This window comes from Rhea americana, unplaced genomic scaffold (genome assembly GCF_003343005.1).
Source record: "Rhea americana isolate MKP2758 unplaced genomic scaffold, rheAme1 scaffold_93, whole genome shotgun sequence".
NCBI classification, from domain to species: Eukaryota; Metazoa; Chordata; class Aves; order Rheiformes; family Rheidae; genus Rhea; species Rhea americana.
In genome coordinates, this window is record NW_028187122.1 from 2,572,018 (window position 1) to 2,589,908 (window position 17,891).

At 40.6% G+C, this 17,891-nt stretch overlaps 1 protein-coding gene across 1 annotated transcript; it reads right to left on the reverse strand.

Moving 5' to 3' along the window:
* Positions 1 to 1,975: 1,975 nt before the first annotated feature.
* ANKRD22 (ankyrin repeat domain 22) lies at positions 1,976 to 12,099 on the reverse strand. The gene is made up of 6 exons (XM_085324752.1): positions 11,989 to 12,099; positions 6,734 to 6,925; positions 4,853 to 4,960; positions 4,458 to 4,535; positions 3,162 to 3,260; positions 1,976 to 2,378 (listed from the first exon to the last, which is right to left on the reverse strand). The coding sequence occupies exons 1-6, from the start codon at positions 12,007 to 12,009 to the stop codon at positions 2,301 to 2,303; spliced, it is 576 nt and encodes a 191-aa protein (XP_085180878.1). The 5' UTR covers positions 12,010 to 12,099; the 3' UTR covers positions 1,976 to 2,300.
* Between the last annotated feature and the right edge of the window lie 5,792 nt (positions 12,100 to 17,891).

Below are 17,891 nucleotides of genomic sequence, written 5' to 3' on the forward strand. Positions count from 1 at the left end.
TCTAATAGCTTTAGGTTTTCCACAGTGCTATTGTATTTAGATGACTGGTATATTCCAGAGGAGTTTGAGGAATATGGGAATAACTGCTGAAAGCATGAAAATATTTCCACAAACATCTCAGGGATCACTTAATCTGGACAGCTTTTACCTCTACAAGACTGATTTTTCTAAGCGTAAGCTCTGTTGTTCTGTTGTGTATCTTATATACTTCATAGAAGTATTATCCCACGAAAATACAAAAATGAGATTTTCTTGTTTCTCTGTTGAAGTACTGATGATTTTTGTTTAAATTAAATCATTTATCAACTTGCCAGAGAGGATAGCTTATTCTTTTCTCTTCATATTTATCAGGACTGTTGAGACAACAGTCACAAGAATCTGCATATACAACAGGTGGCTTCCAAAGCCACGGAATCCACCCTTAAAAAATTATGTCCAGCTTCGTGTTGGACACATTAAAGTATCTCCTGCCTTTTACACCCAAATATCTACCAAATAATTTTTCATGTACTCTAAGCCTGCAGAAAAAGAAACCACAGATTTTTTGTGCTCACAACTTGGCAACCGGGGAATAAGGAGATGCAGATCCCTCAGGCAAGCTGCACTCTAAGCACCACAGCACCTATCTAAGGAAGTATTCTTGATATTGGCAGTGAAATTATTGCAAGCTCTCCAAGATACCGGCTTTGATATTTAAATAACACTGTCTCTTGACCATTCTTTCTTCAAGGAATTTCCGCAGAGTGGAAAAGTAGTCAGTTATTTTTCCCTTTCAGGTCACTTGCCCAAAGAGATAGCTTCTTCATTGCCTGCACAAATGCCTCACATTACTCACCTACAGGGTGATCAGGTAGGTAAAAGAGTGCTTGTCCCCAAGTTACACCCAAAGTGCTCATTATTACAGGTCCAGACGGGTTAGCTTTGCTATCTGAGGAATCAAGATCCCTTCCAGTTGGAGCCAGTATCCAACATCACGGTGACACTCGAAAAATGCATCTGTCTTACACAATACAGGAGACATACTAACCTGTCCATGTGCCTGGTCTAGCAGCTTTTTGCAGTGCTGATTATGATATCTAGCCTCTGAACCTATGGCAACTTAAATAAAATGACCAAAATTGTCTACAAAGATAAAGATTCATTAGACCAAGGAAGCAAGCTGAAAGGAGATTTGAAAGCATTTGAAATGAGATTCTCTTTTACTGTTACATTACTAAAATTAGAAAGTGCCAGGTCTCCTTAATACATTATCTACCACTGCAGGTTTTCTTCTTCCTTTATTCTTTGCAAGGAAAGGCACTTGAAAAAATTTATTATTTTGGCATATGTACCACCTGCTACACACACTACTCTGAAAAGCATACTACAGTGTCCAGTCCTCTGGGGTTGATGCATTTGGCTCCCTCTAATAGCATTTCATACATTGATTTTTTCCCCCTTCAGCATATTATTTGCATTGGAAAGCCATTCAAGAGACTGACTTCTCTTCTGAGCTAAAAACACGTTTTAATTATTATTTCTTAATGCAATAAAGGGACCTGGGAACTGTCTTTTTTTTTTGTGTGTGTGTGTGTGTGTGTGTGTGTGTGTGTGTGTGTGATCTTCAACAACTCATTCAATCTCTTCTTGCTGTTTCTTATATTAAAMAAACAAACAAACAAACAAAACCCCTCCTTCTTTGGCAGCAATGTAGTGAGGATTAGTTAAGGTGTGCGAAACTTCTAGTAGAACGAGGAAGTGATAAGAAGCCATAATTCCCACTGACAGAACTATTTTCCAAGTCACTCCCACTGTAGGAGGAAAAATACTAAAACGAAAGATGCCAGACCCTGCACAAGTTGTTGCGGCACAGCGTTCAGTTGTCAAGCGTTATCTCCTGTAAAACAAGTAAAAGACTCACTCTAAATGATATTTTATCTTTCATTGGCTGCCAATCATGATGTGCAATTTGTTATGTTTCCAGAAATATTTCAGCTAGCTTTCAAAATTCATAGCCTTTGCAAGTCAAGCAATAAAACTGGGTGAGGAGATGGGAGGGGCAATATCTTGAACACTGTTGTAAATATTCAAGGCTTAGTAAAAGTAAATGAACTCTTTCCAGCCACATGGCCTTGGGAATACTGACAGCTCTCCAACAAACAAAACATTCAAAGCCTGCAGCAAAGAATAGATGGATTCAGACAAGGCCTTTGACAAATAACCAGCCTCCAGCAGGACTCCTGCTGCTGCTGTGCAAGACAGATTGCCAGACTGGGTAATTTCCTCATGTTCCAGAGCCCTTGATACCACTTCATCAAGCATTAGGAAGTTTTCTTTAGCATGCTTTCGATGTTGCTGAATTGTAATCTTCTTGCTATATCCAAGGGAGTCTCCCCCTCCTGAAAGAAACAGATGAAACATACTGCAATGTGACAGATATGGATCCAGTGCAAACAGCTTCCTTGAACTTGTCACCCAAATGCAAGACTCTCCTGCATCAGCTTCACTGTCATATTGTTGCTCTGAAACAAAGGTTTCAGAATGTGCTCTGTCTAATACTACTCTCACTGAAGTCAGCAGGTAGAGTCTTTTTGTCTCTGTAGTCACAATAGTGACAGCCATTCCACAGTTTCCTGGGGCTAATGTCCAAAGACAGTGCAGAGCTAAGAGCTGACTTCAAGAGCAACGTGGAGAAAACATGACTCATCTCAACTGAGCAATGCAGATACTCCTGGGTCATATTTACTTGGACAGCATTTAACAGATGAGCTTCTCCAAGGACAGAAGCAGCTTGACTCAACCCATTTCAGAGGACCAGTATCTAGTATCACCCCTCTGCTGCCAGCCTCTCAGGAAAAGCTGTAGAGTGAGCAGCTCTGAGTTAAGAGTCACCATTAATAAAGGTAAGAGATCTGCCAACATGGTGGACATCTACACAGCCTTTACCAGTAGAAGTCCAGTAGTGAAGGTCTTGGACTTTAAAGGCACTGCTGCAAAGGAGGGCAGTGGGGCTGCTGCTTTATACCAAACAAGCCTGCTGCCAGGAAGCAGCGGACCCTTGTGGGTTTTTTCTGTTTGTTTGTTTGTTTGCTTAAAAAAAACAGGGACATCAGCTAAGGCCTGTAACATATTGGTTTACCAGCTTAATAGTGGAAATACACTTATCAACTTCACCTTCTTACCTGATTCTTAACAGAAGGGTCTGCATGAGCTTCAAGCAGTAGAGAAATGACTGCCTGGTTTTTCATTTCACAAGCATAGTGAAGGGCTGTTCTACCAGACTGAAGGGAAGCAGAAGCAGATGGATCTTATTTCTATTACATCTTATGCAGACTGTAGGCAGGTATGACTATCTGTAGCCAAATTAGTCTCCCCACTAACAGCTAGATGCAAAAAAAAAAAATCTTGTCCCAATACACTACACAAAGGAAAACAGATGCATTCTCATAAGAGCACTAAGAACAAAGAATCATTCCTACTCCAGGACACAGCTGCTAAAACAGATTTGATCCCTTTAGCAAAAAGCCAATAGTTCTTTACTAATTTCAGGGGTTTTCATAATTTTTATCTCAACAACTATGTGTTACACAATACTGTTTGCTCACACTTAAGTGCTTTAGGATTTGGTTGCTGCTAGAATCAGGGTTTCTCCTTTTCTGCTTTAGGGGAAAGGAGCTCTCGACCATATTCAAGTATGCCAGTGGATACAGACACCACATGTGGCCGATCAGTGCACTCTGAAGACCAACTGAAGCCACAGAGAGTAACACTGGGCATGACCTTTGTCCACAAGTCTGCTCCAGCCCAAGAATTCATACATGGTGATAAACTCAGACACTTGTAGGAGCAGAACCTTTACAAGATTGATTTTTAATATATGTTTTAACTTAGCTGTCTTGGATTCTTTCAAGAGGACCTAGGTCAGAAAGAAACTGATAGAGTTAATGTAGACCCACAGAATCACTTCCCTCCAGAGGAAGACGCCCAGGAACAGTCCACCCAAATTTGCTAAGTTTGCAAATGTCTCACCTCAGTCACAAACACAGAACTAAAGGGCATTTCAACATACTGCCTCCTTGCTCTGAAGGAGGATCTCACAGGTTGAAAAGGCCATCACAGCAATCAAAATGTTGACAGTAAAATATAATCTTCTGTGGTAAAAGTGCGCATTCAGTACTGTCACGCCAGTTTTCACTTGCTATGTTTGGAACTGTTGTTCAGACTCCAAAGCCAAAAAAAATGCTAAGCTTGAGCAAAAAATGCATTGAGATTTCAGGAAGAATTAGTTCTGTGTACCTTGCAAAATTATATCCTAAAAGTCACTGAACCCTCCTGCTAGACAATCTGCTACATCAGAATCAATTCAGTGCCTGATACTGTCCTGAAAGCACGAATATATTGCTAATAGATTGTGATGTCCGCTTTTAGTAATATTGCATGCATAGGAGCCACATGTGCATTTGTACAAATCCACTTACAACGTCTGCAGCATTAACATCAGCACCAGCTCTCAGCAACATCTTGATTAGGTTTTCATTCTGCTTAGTCTTTGAGACCTGTTTGGTGCAAGGGGAAGAGAATAACACAGTGAGCCACTTAATCTGCATCCAGTATGAAATAGATTTTTTTTTCCCTCAATATTGTTTTTCCAGATGGAAGTGTCTGGCTTCTGTATCACCCAATTCTGTTCTTCCATCAGTTACATTCAGAGCAAAATCTCTGCTTCTTCTGCTGTTACCCATCAGTTCTTGTTTTAAGAAGAATAATCCATCTACTCCAAGGGTTCCTGCCCTGAAATACTGCCATAGGACAGGTGGAAAGGGAACAGGGAAAGGTGTAGGGTGATAGAGGTTCTGATTTCATCCAGACTCACCATGAGAAGATATCCAATGAGCATAACTGGCATGAGAATGATGATGAGCAGGTAGTCAAGGAAATTAAAACGTTTTCTCACAGCATAATGTAGACAAGTGCGCTCCTTCTAAATACAGAAGAACTCTTTGATTAGTATCAGATCCAGTGAACTGATTATATTTGATTAGTATTGACAAAACTAGATCCTTCTGTATTTTACAAGCCTTTTTTCAAGTTATCTGCTAGAAACATTCTCTGATCTGCAACAGAAACACATACATCCACCTGGCTTCCTTCAAGTAGAAGCCTGTTTAACAAACACAGGCTCATGGAGACTGGGCTCCACATGAAAGAAGTATGTGGGATCCAAAGGATTCCAAACATATATCCAAACTTGGACTTGGCTGCAGACAGAAAGAGAGCAGAGTGGAAATCCCTTGTGGCTATTACTCCAGCTCAGCAAGTTAAATCAGCAGGAAGAATCCCACAGTTCCTCCTGTTATAGAAGTACTGGCTATCGAAGCAAAGATGTGAGTTTATGGCATCTCCTGTTAAATTTCCTGCAGGTGCTACTCACTGGAGTTTGACAAACCAGGTTACTTTGTTACACTATGGCCCAAAACAAACTCAAAAGTCTTCCTGTGCAGTCTACAACTTGCCACTCTCAGCCTTGCTACTGAGCACTACAGCTGACCTCTACACCCTGGGATCAGTTCCATCTGTGAAGGGGAAGAACAGATGAGTTTCAGTTGATCAGGTGAAGTTGCAAGATTGTTGCCAATGCTGAGAATGATCTTACTGCAAAACACAGAATCTTTTCTAAAGGAATTTGAGGTATACATTAAGAGCAGTTGGTAGAGAATATGGCACTCATCTTACAAAAACATTTGTTGTTCATCTACGAAATAAACAAACACACTGGAAACAGAGCTACAAAACAGCACACAAGCATGTAGGAATATGCTGAATGTTGCCTTGGAATACAAGATGACACATTCAAATAATAGAATAGCCAGAGCAAAACAACACTGCTCATTTATCATCCATTACATTATTCCAGCTCCTGCACACCTAAGTTAGGAATGAAGACAGAACATGAATCTGCATGCTACTTTTTACTCACAACCTACAAGCAACACCCCCCCAACCAAAAACATGCTTCCTCCTTGCCTTAGGGAAAAGAGCAAACCACAGCTACTGTGGAAGGTAGGTAGGTGTTTTGTTTTGTTTTGTTGGTTGCTTGGTTGGTTTTTAAATAGGTGGTGGTGGGGAATAGACAGGAAATCAGCCCTGTTCCCCTCCTCATCCCACTCCCCATATATACACACACTATTATGTGCTCAGGTGACAGGTGCTCCTGAAACAAGATGAGCTACAGTTCTGTAACATGACAAGAGTGGGTCTGCAAAAGGAGTAGGGTTTTCATAGGGTCAACAATTCCTCAGGGATATTTTTGAGAGAGAGGAACAAGCTCTCCTTCAGACCTTCCTCTTAACCAGGGTGAGGAAAAAGACTGTGGGAAAAGAAAGTCTACAGAAGGAACAGATACAAGCTGGAGGGCAAGATGAATGCAGAGTGCTCCATATGTGAGTGGGAAGAACCTACAGGAGGCTGGGGAAAGGCAAGAGCCTCAGCATAAAGTATTACCTAAAATGGGAACACGAACAGACAGAAATTCAGGTTGGTAATGATTATTACCTTGTGTTCATTGGTATATTAGAAAAATACATGAGGAGATAAATGAAAACATAAAGGTTTACTGAGGTATGATTTGGGGGTTGGACTCGTGCCTCAGTTGGAGGCAACACTCAGGTTTGGCAGTGTTGCCAATGTTTCCATAAGCACATTCCCAAAGTCTCAAAGAGCAATCACTGCAAAGGATAGATCTGTGACCTCTTACCTTGTTTCTGAGGTTGACATCTGCATTTCTTTGTAGAAGATAGCTAACTATTCTGTTGTTACCCCGCTTGCATGCACAAATTAAGGGTGTGTCTCCACCAAATCTGTCCCGGATGTTCAGATAGTTGCTGTTGTTCTCCAGAAGGAGCTGAACTCTATTGAAATCATTATTATAAGCTGCCTGGCAAATGGGCTGAAGAGAAAAGAAAATATTCCATCAGAACAATCACTACACTAGTAAGTCAGAATGGATGGTATAGATTTCTTAGCTGCACATCCCAAGAAACTGCCAAGCACTTCTGAGAGATGTTTGTAATTCTAGGTGGTTTCCAGAAGAGGTTGGTAAGAGATACTTCTGTAGCTGCCACACAGCACCTCTCAACACAGTGCAAAAACCTGACACTGCTTTTACACAGCAGAAATGAACTTTCTATTTGTTTTGGACAATGTTTCTATAATCCAAGAAATAAATCCAGTCATAATTAGCCATAAAAAAAGAAAAAAGAAAAGGAAAATCAGCTCCTGATCTCTCAGGAGTTGGTCACTATATTAAGCAGCAGGCACTGAGAACAGAGATCTTGATTGCTCAAAGGCATGCAAGCCCATATTCATCTGAGTTTGCAGCAAGCCTTCTTTACTGCTGAACAAGAAGTACCACTCCCACCTCATCAGTTTTCAACAGGTGAAAAYTGAGCTAAAGTTAACAACAACAACAATAAAACCAGTATTTCTTCCCCAAGGAGCCTAGTGAGAATGCTTACGCATAACAGGCACCACTTCTTACAAGGATAAATCAGAAAATGCTAATTTTGAGTCCAAAAGTTAAGCTTCTTACCTAAAAAGAATACCTGCATGTATGCTCACAGCTCAGATTCTGTTTAGCCTTTGAGGCCAGCCTGCTGCTCAAGGATCCCAAGCGTCCCTGATCTAATCTGTAATTCCTTTTCTCTCCAGCAGCAGGAGCTCAAACTAAGCAGAGACTGAGAATGATGAGGGCACTATCAGTTTCTAGTAGCCTAATGGATGCAGAAAACAATAGTGGAAGGAGTCAGGCAGGCCAATAGCATTTCAAGTTCTCCAGTCAAAAGGAGAATAGGCTTTTTCTTTTCCTCCATCTTTACTAGTGAAGGTTTTCTTCACATTTTCCAGGACAGCCATTTTCTTTAAATAACTGTATTATCTGCTGTTTTTTTCCTTCCCCTCTTCCCTTTATTACATCCTCAGTATGCTAACTAAACAAGATATAGCCTGAAACCCTGAGCCCTTTCCTTGCTCCCTCCTGCTTTTAGCTATTTAATGAGACTTTTTTTTTTTTGCACTACAGGGAACTAACTTTGCGTCTATAACAAAAGTTTTCCTCCAACATCATTCTTTGCTGCTTACCCTTCTGGACAACTGCATGAGAAAAATGATGTTTCTTTTGAGAAAGTATTTATTTACACATTAGCAAGGCATTGCACCACTTCCTACTTTATTATTTCAGGCAAAATCTGCAAAGAATACATGTAATAATGTAAATTTACGCCATCTGTCTGTATTCTTTTAAGAGCCTACACATGCCATTTGCTATTATACACTCCTCCAAAACAAGAGCTCTTTTAATGATTTTGAGATTGGTTCATACATAAACTCCTTTTGATTTAAGTGACCTGGGCACCTGTGCCACCTAAACCATAGTTTACTCTAGAGCTTCCTTCTCTGTGTCATTTTGGTGTCTATTGTTGTATCTTCATTTCCAGGAAAGATAAGATCAGGTGGAACATACTTGCTCTACAGAATCTATTTGTGCCTCTGATTTCCCTACTATTCTTGCTCTTGCTCATTGGTTGGCTGTATTTAAAGATGCGGGTTTGCTGTTTGGCAGAACACTTGCTCAAATCCAAATTGTTTACTACACCACTTTCCTCTTTTTCAATCTGGTTCTTGCTGGTTTTGCAGCTCGTGTCACCAATTGATATGCTGTCATGCTTTTCTTTCTGTATTGCCTTTGAGGCTTTTACTTGCTTAGCCATTATGTCCAAGGCATCCACTGATCTTCTCACTGACCTGTACCTGTAAAGGCAGGCACACAAGTCATGCATGCTCTTTCATGCTCTGAAACTGGTTGTTCTAAGGTACAAATATCCCAGGCACAAAAAATGTAAGGAAGCAGTTCTCACCCATTTGATCAGCTATTACACTGGTTAATTGAAGCTTCTTGCTACAGAGAACAATAAAGAAAATTCAGGAACAAGGTGTAACTTCAGTAGAGACCAAAAAAGAACTGTTTTGCATATAACAAGTACTTAGAAACCAGCTCCAATTTTGCAATGCTGCTGAATAAAGTGCTTCATGCATACATAAGGGTTTCTTCTGCCATTAGCCTCAGCTTCTTCAGTACAAGCTATGGTGCATCCAAGTAAAAAGGGTAGAAGTCATTTTTCTTTATGGAGATAGATTGCACAAAAGTGCCTCATCCTAGAACCTGCTTTGCTTGCAACTTAAAAGCTGTCTAAAACAAAAAGACGCAAATACCAGCCTCAAAAGATAAACTGTACAAAAAATCCTTTCGCTACTGACTGGAAAAGATTGGATTTTTAGACGAAAATGGGTGAGGGAAATTTTAGCTCTTACCACCAAGGTAAATAGCAGTGCTGTTCATTCTCAACTTCAGTGATACTGCATTAGTGCAATGACTCAGGAGAGTCACACTGAGCCAAATGTAGTCTTTGAGTAGACCCAATAACTTCAGGTAAGTTAGCATGCCTTTTTGTTTGTTTGTTTGTTTTGTTTAAAGAGTATGTCACAGACATGTTACATAACTCAGTATGCTATTCTCTCAAAAGAGAACAAATCCTTTCTGGAGAAATTCTTTTTCTCTCATTTGGAATGCGGTGCTACAAAACATGCAGTACCTGGAACTACAGCTTGAAACCTGCACTGGCCTCTCACACTTGTAGCTTATAGACCTGCTCCTCTTTCATCTTTTTTTACCCTTATTGAATAGGGAAAGTGGATGTTTCATACTTTGATTCTGTATTTGTCAAAGAAGATATGAAAGTATGTAAACTTTCTCATTCTCTTTCAGTTGTTACTTGAGGAAAAAAAAAAGTCTGTGAATGCATGCTTTCCACACACTCCCCTAGGACCTCCCCTCCACCTTCACCTTTTTTATCTTTTGATCCTGGCAACCCTGAAGAAAGAAGGGTCCTTATTTATCTTCCTCTGAAAAATGAAACTATTTAAGCACCATTGTTTCTCCTGTCCTGGAAAATACACATTTCAGTTTTTAAACACACACACACACACACACACACACACACACACTCAGTCTCTAAAGTGCTTGCAGGTTTCTAAGATTTCTTGTTTGCAATTTTCACTTGTGCCTAAAATATTTTCACTAGCACTTTCAGTCCAGTAAACAATCAAAGACAATACAGAAACACTTCAGTCTCTACTCTGTCCCTTGCTCATCTTAGCAGAAACAAGGTTTGGGGGGCCTCCCCTCAATCAAGGGCCAATTATCCAGGAGGCAAACAGGAATCATCAATCTCCTCCAGATCAGAACCTCTTCTTATCAGCCACTTCTTGGCTTCTTACTAATGTACTGATACAGAATGTAAGATCTGTTTATACAATTTCCAAGTCTAGACTACAAGACAATTTTCTTCTCTACAAATAGAAAAACATGAGCTGTCAGGAAGTATGACAATACTTCTACACAACTGATTTTCTTTATGAACTATGCTCAATGTGATTCAAATTAGGACCTAGTAGTTTACTTTGATCCAGATGAATGGCCACATCTGAATTTCTCTATCTGTTTTCGGAGTTTCTTGCATCTCCTTCTGCTTGGCTTGGTTGAGGTAGTGCTCAAGTAACAGATTTTCACTAAATTCTGCTTGACTTGAGAGAAAAGTTCAAGGAATGACACTGGAGACAAAGCACCTAGCCATCAGAAAAGAGGCTGAGTTAAAGTTGGTCTTGGAACTGATAGCCATTTCAGATACCTCTTCCTTTGAGAACTGCAAAGGACTGATGAAGTTATGTAAGAATTTTGCAGTTGTTTAGACAAAACAGAATCCCTTCATAAAGCGCAGACACTCCCAACCACTCCAGTCTCTTCCTATACTCTAAAATTCATTCAAAGGCATTCTACAAACTAGACAGGAAAGTCTAAATCAAGCTTGGTAAGTTCAGAAATGCACCAGCATCCATACTGTTCAGCAAACAGAACTCACCGCTTTGTTATTTAAAATACTGTAGATTTCTATCCCATATAAAAGAACTCTACCCAGAAAATTACACCTCATTCAAAAACTCTACAAGAAGAAAACTAATGAATATGAGATTATTAATTATCAATTATTAAGTATCACAGATATGGAGAATATTTAAATATTTCCTAATTAAACATCACCTTAATTAAACTAAATGACACTATTTGAGTGTAGAATAACAACTCAGAGAAGTAGATCTGGGGAGAAGAAACAATTCTTTTTAGAATGAAATGCAGTCTAACCAGTCCATCGGCTCATGAATACAGAAATTCAACCTCCCTGTAACACTGAAAGAGGATAAAATACTTGATTTCATCGAATACTCTTAAAAATAGAAGAGTGGCTTTCAGTATAGAAATGTAACCTTTTAAAGGACCAGCTACATAATACTATCTTTAGAAAGAGCAAAAGCAGTGCTATCCCCTGTGTTCACAATCTAAAAGGTCTAAAATCCTCATTTGCTATTGGAAAGTTTGTAAAATAATGAATATGTCTTCAGCAGCACTTATGCTAAAATGCAGAGGCACGTTAAATGGATCAGGGTCTGGGGACAATCTCATAAAGACGAGAGAGGAGAAAAAAAAAAGAAAAGAAAAACCACGTTCCTGAAACAAACATGGCAGGGACACTTGCTTCCTTAGGCAACAGCTTTGTTATCTGTATTCATTGTAAACCAAGGAGTTCACTTGTAGTTCTTAATTATACACGCACAGAGCTCAGAACTACTCTGATCTCAACAAAGAACAACAGAAAATGCTTATCTAACCGATACCTTTTTCTGTGAAGTCACAATAATTACATCAGTTACTGCCTTTTTTAACTGCTGCAACAGTATTTTTGTCATTTTGTAATAGCCAAAATACAGTATTTCTAGAGAAAAAGAACTTTCTAATTTTTATAAGTCTGTATATGGGAGGCTGGAAAGGGAATAAACCAAAGCAAGTGTATTTCCATACCTTTAATAGCTTCAAATGTGGTGCAGAAAATGGTCACATACCTCTGAATAGAGTATCCCCATGCCTATTCTTCAATGCTTGAGTTCCTTCTTGTTTATCAGCCCACAAGTTAGCCTTACTTTGAAATGCTATTGAGCTCGTTTATATCTGGTTAATATTTAATTTAAAACATAAGTAGCAACTGTTTTTAAGCTACACTTGCTTTAAGTGCTTTCTACTTGGTAGCATGAAAGAATTGTCTTCAGAAGCCCAACCCAGTGAGGCAAATTTGAGAGCAGCAGCTTACAGGAGACTGACAGAACAAGTTACAACAGACAGAAGCATTTTCCTTTGTGATTTTTGCAACAACCTCCGGTTGCCTAAAAGGAAAGTAGCCAAACAGTGAGAAACAGATTTCATAAGTGAAAAAAGGGGGGCAGGGGAAATAAGTATGAGGACTAAAATTGAAAATAAGCAACTAAGAATGATAGCTAGTTTGTTACCCAAGCTGTAAGAATAGAGCTTCATCTATGTCTGACTTAAATATACCCTAACTCCTGTGCAAGAATACCTCAGACGCCTACAGGGAAAAGGAATCAGATCCCACACCTTCAATGAGAGTTCTCAGTGTAATTAGTTTCAGTCTCTTATTAAATAGGCTAGCCCTTTTCATCATCTTTTGCTCTCTCTCCTCCTCCTAGCTGTGCCCAAATAATGAACATGATTCTTCTTAGGCTGCTAATTTTACACACTTGTCCACTACAGTGTATCTTCTTTAGGAAGAGATCATTCTTGATGACTCTGCTCCATTCAAGTATTTATCGCTCTGAGGATAAGATGCTGTGCCATGTTCAGTCAGTCCTTTTGTGTAGGACATGCATATTCCAGGGATCTGTGGTGAAACCCACTGACATCTCCTTTACATCTAGCATCCTTTTAAACAAGCATTAAAACAAATGTATGTAACTGCTCATCTTAGATCCAAGCCTTCCACCTTCTATTACTTTTGTTTCTCTTAAATTTATATTTATTTTCTTGAAGGGGGGGAACATGCAATTACTCAACAATGATTCTACTCTTCTCTGATTAAAGCAGGATAGCTCACTTGACTCTAGTGCTGCGCTGCTGGCACCAGTTCTAACTCTTTCAGTGGCTGTTTACCAGAAGAAAAGTAGGTTGGCTTGTAACAGAAACCAACACTACACTTACCTGTGACAAACCTCACTAGGATCCTGACACTAAGTGTATCAGCTTTCCATACAGCACCACACCATTACTGACCTGCCTTGGTCCCCTCTAACACTGCACCTCTGGACACCTGATGGATGAGCCAGGCCATCCATGTCTCCAACACAACAAGATTTGTATGATCTAGATAAGTTACACAGCCATTAAATGCTCAAGCCTGTACAGATTTAATTAGTGTTTGCCAAATTAACTAATAAGCAGCTAGGTTGGATGGAGCAATAATGGCAAAACTGACTTTGAGGGAGCCTCAGGCTGCTTCAGGGCTGGTCTATCCCTCTCTTTCTCTTGCTGAAAACCACACGTTTCCTCAGAGGAAATTAAAAATAGCTTGAAGTTGGGAGCCACCACATCATGAGATGTGTGTGCATATGTGTGCTTGTCTATGGCTGAGATTTAATAAGCTTCATGAAGGAGGTGAGGGGTTGCCTGGTCAATCCCAGGTGCAATGCTCTGGATGATCAGTAAATTCTCTTCCTTTTCCACCTGATGCTAACATGGTTGCTCCTGGGGCACTTCTGTAACAGCACATGCTGTGGCTAAGCCACTGGCGCCAGCAGCTCAGCAGCTCTTGTGAACACCTCCAGTGCATGACCAAGCTCCTAATCTATCTTCATACTAGTTTTCATGTGTCATGCCTTCATTCCAAAAGGTTGTTGGCAGTTACCATTATGTAGAGACGATATCACCAGGACAGAAAGCAGATGGAGAAGGTGAAAGAAGAAATGGTGTGACCTGGACATACAGTAACTGAAGAGCCTTAGGCTCCATAAGCTCTTTCTGCTCTGTTTTGTACTACACGCTCATCACTACACGTTGAAAGTATATCTTCAAGGTGCACTGAGCAACATGGTTAACATCTCTCAAATGCTGGTGTACCCTCTTTCTTGAAGAGAAGGATGACTTTTGGTATGGAATTTCTTTACTACTCACCTGGCTCTAAATAGGTGTTGGATACATCAAGGGCAGAAAAACACACTTTGTGCTGAGAAAAAAAAAGCAGTTAGACTGATAGGAGGACTAGAATAGTTGGTGGTTCCCAGAAAATCCACTCCTTAAAGCTCAGGATAGTTTCAAGAAAGCTCTTCCACAAAGGGGAGCTTTTTTGTCAGTGGAGGCAGTTGTAGCGCTAAAGCTGTTTATTGACTACATCTGCGGAGTTTACTGCATTTGATAACTTCCCCAATGCCCGTAAGCACTATATGTAGGACACAGACACGTGTCCACTTCACAGTGTATGCTAAGGAGAGAATACAGAAGGAAATGCTGCTTAACATCTGTCTTTCTCTTTTGTGCCACTCTTTTAGGATTCCTCATTTATAAAGGCTGACCCTGGCCTGCTCAAGATAATATTCCCCAGAATGAGCTCCCTAGCAGTTCTGCACAATAGGTAATACAGCAGTCCTGTACAAGTGAGTGGGACTATGTATTTACCTGCACAGAGTTGCTGACATGCGTAAGCATTTGCAGGATTAGTGTTATATTATTGATACCTCTCCATTTAAAAGTCCAGTAGCATGTTGACTGAGCGATACCTCAACAGACCGATGTAACTGCTAAACTATACTCTTTCCCACATATGCCTGCTAAAATAGCAGATAATTATCTGGCAAACGTAGATAGAAAATACAGGAGAATCACTGAAAGTGGTAGGGAAGAGGAACAGACTTCAAAAACAAAAGGAAAAGCATGCACAGAGCAGCTTCTAAAATGAATGCTATTTTTGAGTTTTATAGCATTTGTTTGGTCTTTCTCCAACGAATGAGTGTCTGAGAAAGGTAAAAATTACTGCATTTGCCAAGCCTTGTAGAAATGTCTTCTTCAGTCTGAGTCACTATAACATGCAAAACATTGGCATGGTATGCGTAACTCTCATCAGCTCTACTAAGCTTTTAAGCTTCTGCTCCCACATTTTTTTCCTGGAAAACTCACTATAGTATGAACCCTAAAATTCAATCTGTCAGTGTCACATAGCAGGGAACCTTACAAGCTCCTTACCTTACAGGCTTGTGTCTCACTGTTGAGTTTACTAGAAATTCACCAGTGACATCAAGAAGTTACTTGCAGGATGTGCAGAAAGCTGAACTAACATGAACACACCATGTTTTTTTTATTCCGAGGAAACGAAGCCTACAAGAGCAGTAAGGTCCCCAAGATGGTGAGGCAGTCTTACAAGCACCCTTCACGAGCTGAAATCTTACATCGTGTTACACATCCCTTCCATCCCACTGATCCTGTTCTTGCACATTTTTAGGAGCTGCCTGACCTTAAAGATCCTTCTCCATCTGCAGGAGGAGAGTGCCTATTCTCCTCATAGCCTTCATTCTCCCCTCACTCATGTAGACACAGTGTACAGTAACTGTTATGGTTTAATAAAAGTCATTGTCACACAGAGACAATGGAGCTGCCAATGCTACTCACTAAGAAATCGCCTTTTCATCAACACTCAGAAAGTTCTCCACCTTGTAAAGCAGAACTCTTCCTGTCCTTGCTCTCACATCCTGTTCTAATAGACTTGGTTCACACCTTTCTTGCCCCCCATCACCCAAAGGCAGCAGGTTATTCACAAACGTGTTCCTGAGAAAACATTACTTTCACCTGGTGGTCTTCTAAATGCTCTCAAACTGCTCACCAGTTCAGGAAGAGGAGCAAGCTTTTCCAAAGYCAATCTCTGGGTTAAACAGCTGAAGGAACAGCTGCAAGCAGAGTAGGATCCTACTTTCTTTGTAGCCTTGCTACCTAAGTGCACAGAGCTTCTGGCCCTGGTTACTTGGCCAATTTCAGTGAAGACTAAGCCCCGGGGCTGATTAAAACTAATTCAGTGAGGTGAGGTGGAGGTCCCCAAAAGACATTACATCTTCACAGGGTGCATGTAAATGCTCTGGAAGAAACCAGAACGTCTGTTGGTTCCCTCACTGGAAGAAAGGTTACACAACGTGTTCAAGCCTTACTAGGCGCTAGGGGGTCCCTACAAGAGCTATGTAAACTACAAGAGACTAATCCAGGGGAGRATGGGCATCATGCGTAGTGCTGCTCACTGAGCAACAGGTTTAGCTACGTGTGCGTAASGCTGAACTGAACGTAACACAAATGTAAAACACAGTAGCCAAAGCTGCATTCTTGGAAGAGTAGGTCAAGAGAAGCCAGACACTTCCCACACTACAATCCAAAATAATATGTTCAGAGCACCCCCCTGATGGGTGACAGTACAGGGCAAGGTCTGCCACAGCCTCAGGGGACTGAAACTCCCAGATACGGTAAAATATCCTAACCACTAGGGTGTAGCACTCCTTAACCTCTCTTACTCCATAGTGCATTCTGGTTTTGTGAATTCAACTGCAAGATCTTTTTCATCATAAAGATTTCCCCACTTCTGAAATACTGCCAGATCAGCTCTACACACACTCTACAATACATGCTGCCAACTCACGACACTCATTGGTGCCACCCTGAAGTAGTTGGTCTGTTTTGATTTCCTTTTCTTGGCATAGATTCCTGCCACTGAATCAGTCAGCTAGTGGAGGCAGCCTAGGAACTGCCAGCAGAGGATACAAGTAAGGCAACCAAAGCAGAGGTAAGTTTCTTCTAAATGTGTTCACGGTCTCTTCTCTCTTACCTGTCTCCACAAAGATGTGCAGCCTTGCTTTTGCGCCGTTGCTTCTGAGAGTAGACAGCTTGTTTCCTCTCCGATCTGTAAGCCTGTCAGCTGTACGTAGATGCCTGTATTTGCTGAACCTTAGGATAGGCAGAAACTCCCTTCCAAAGGTCCCTGTTCCGACCTGCACAACGGGGAGAAAAACTGCAACTGAATGTTTCATTTTCCTCTATTTTGTTTTCTTCAGTCTGAGAACACAGGAATTAACGTCTCAGTAGTCCAACAGTGCGTGTAAATTGGCCGTTCTGCTCTTGCCGTTTCACGCACGTGTATGTTCTGTTAGTAAGACAGTAGATTCTCGTATTTATGTTTAGCCACAGATGCCGCTCTGCTGCTTCTTACCCCTTAGAGCCTGCATGAAATAAATTTTAGACTGCCTAAAGCGGAAGGGTAGATTGATGACTTACTAGAGGATTTGTAACTTAATTTCATTAAATCTCAAAAGCCTCTAAAGAACTTGCAAGGGTGTCTCTCTCTGTCCTTTTTTCCTTCTAAGTACATTTCTTATGACAATTCACTGGGCTCAATGCTTCCTTTTGACTTCACTTCATTAGATTAGAAGTGTGCRCTGCTGTTCAAGGCTCCTATTTTCAAACCTTTGCTTCTGAAGTTTAACGGAGTAGTGGCCTGCCAAGCTAGGTCTTACTTAGCCTGCTGTATCTAATTTGAAAAGCAAGTACTTGGAAGCCCACGAGGAGTGCCAGCTAAGTTGAGTGATAATAGACTGCTCTGAGGAAAGCCTGCACTAACAACAGGAATAATTTAGCCTCCACATTGCCTAGTCTTAGTAGTGATTCAAAAACAAGCTGATATATCAGCTGAACTTCTTCAGTTTCCTTCCAAAATGAGATTCCAGGTGCAGAGAGGGTGGGGGGGCATAKTTTACTCCCATTGGAAGAGTAAAATAGCAGAAAGCAGTGTTGTACTAACTAAGTACGTAGAGCCGTGAAGCATCCTGTTTTGATGATAAAAGTTACATATTTGGCATACAAAGGCAGTGCTGCCAAATTTAGTGATGGGTGTTTCCAAGCTATGTTTCGTTCTACTTGTCTGACAACTGAGGGG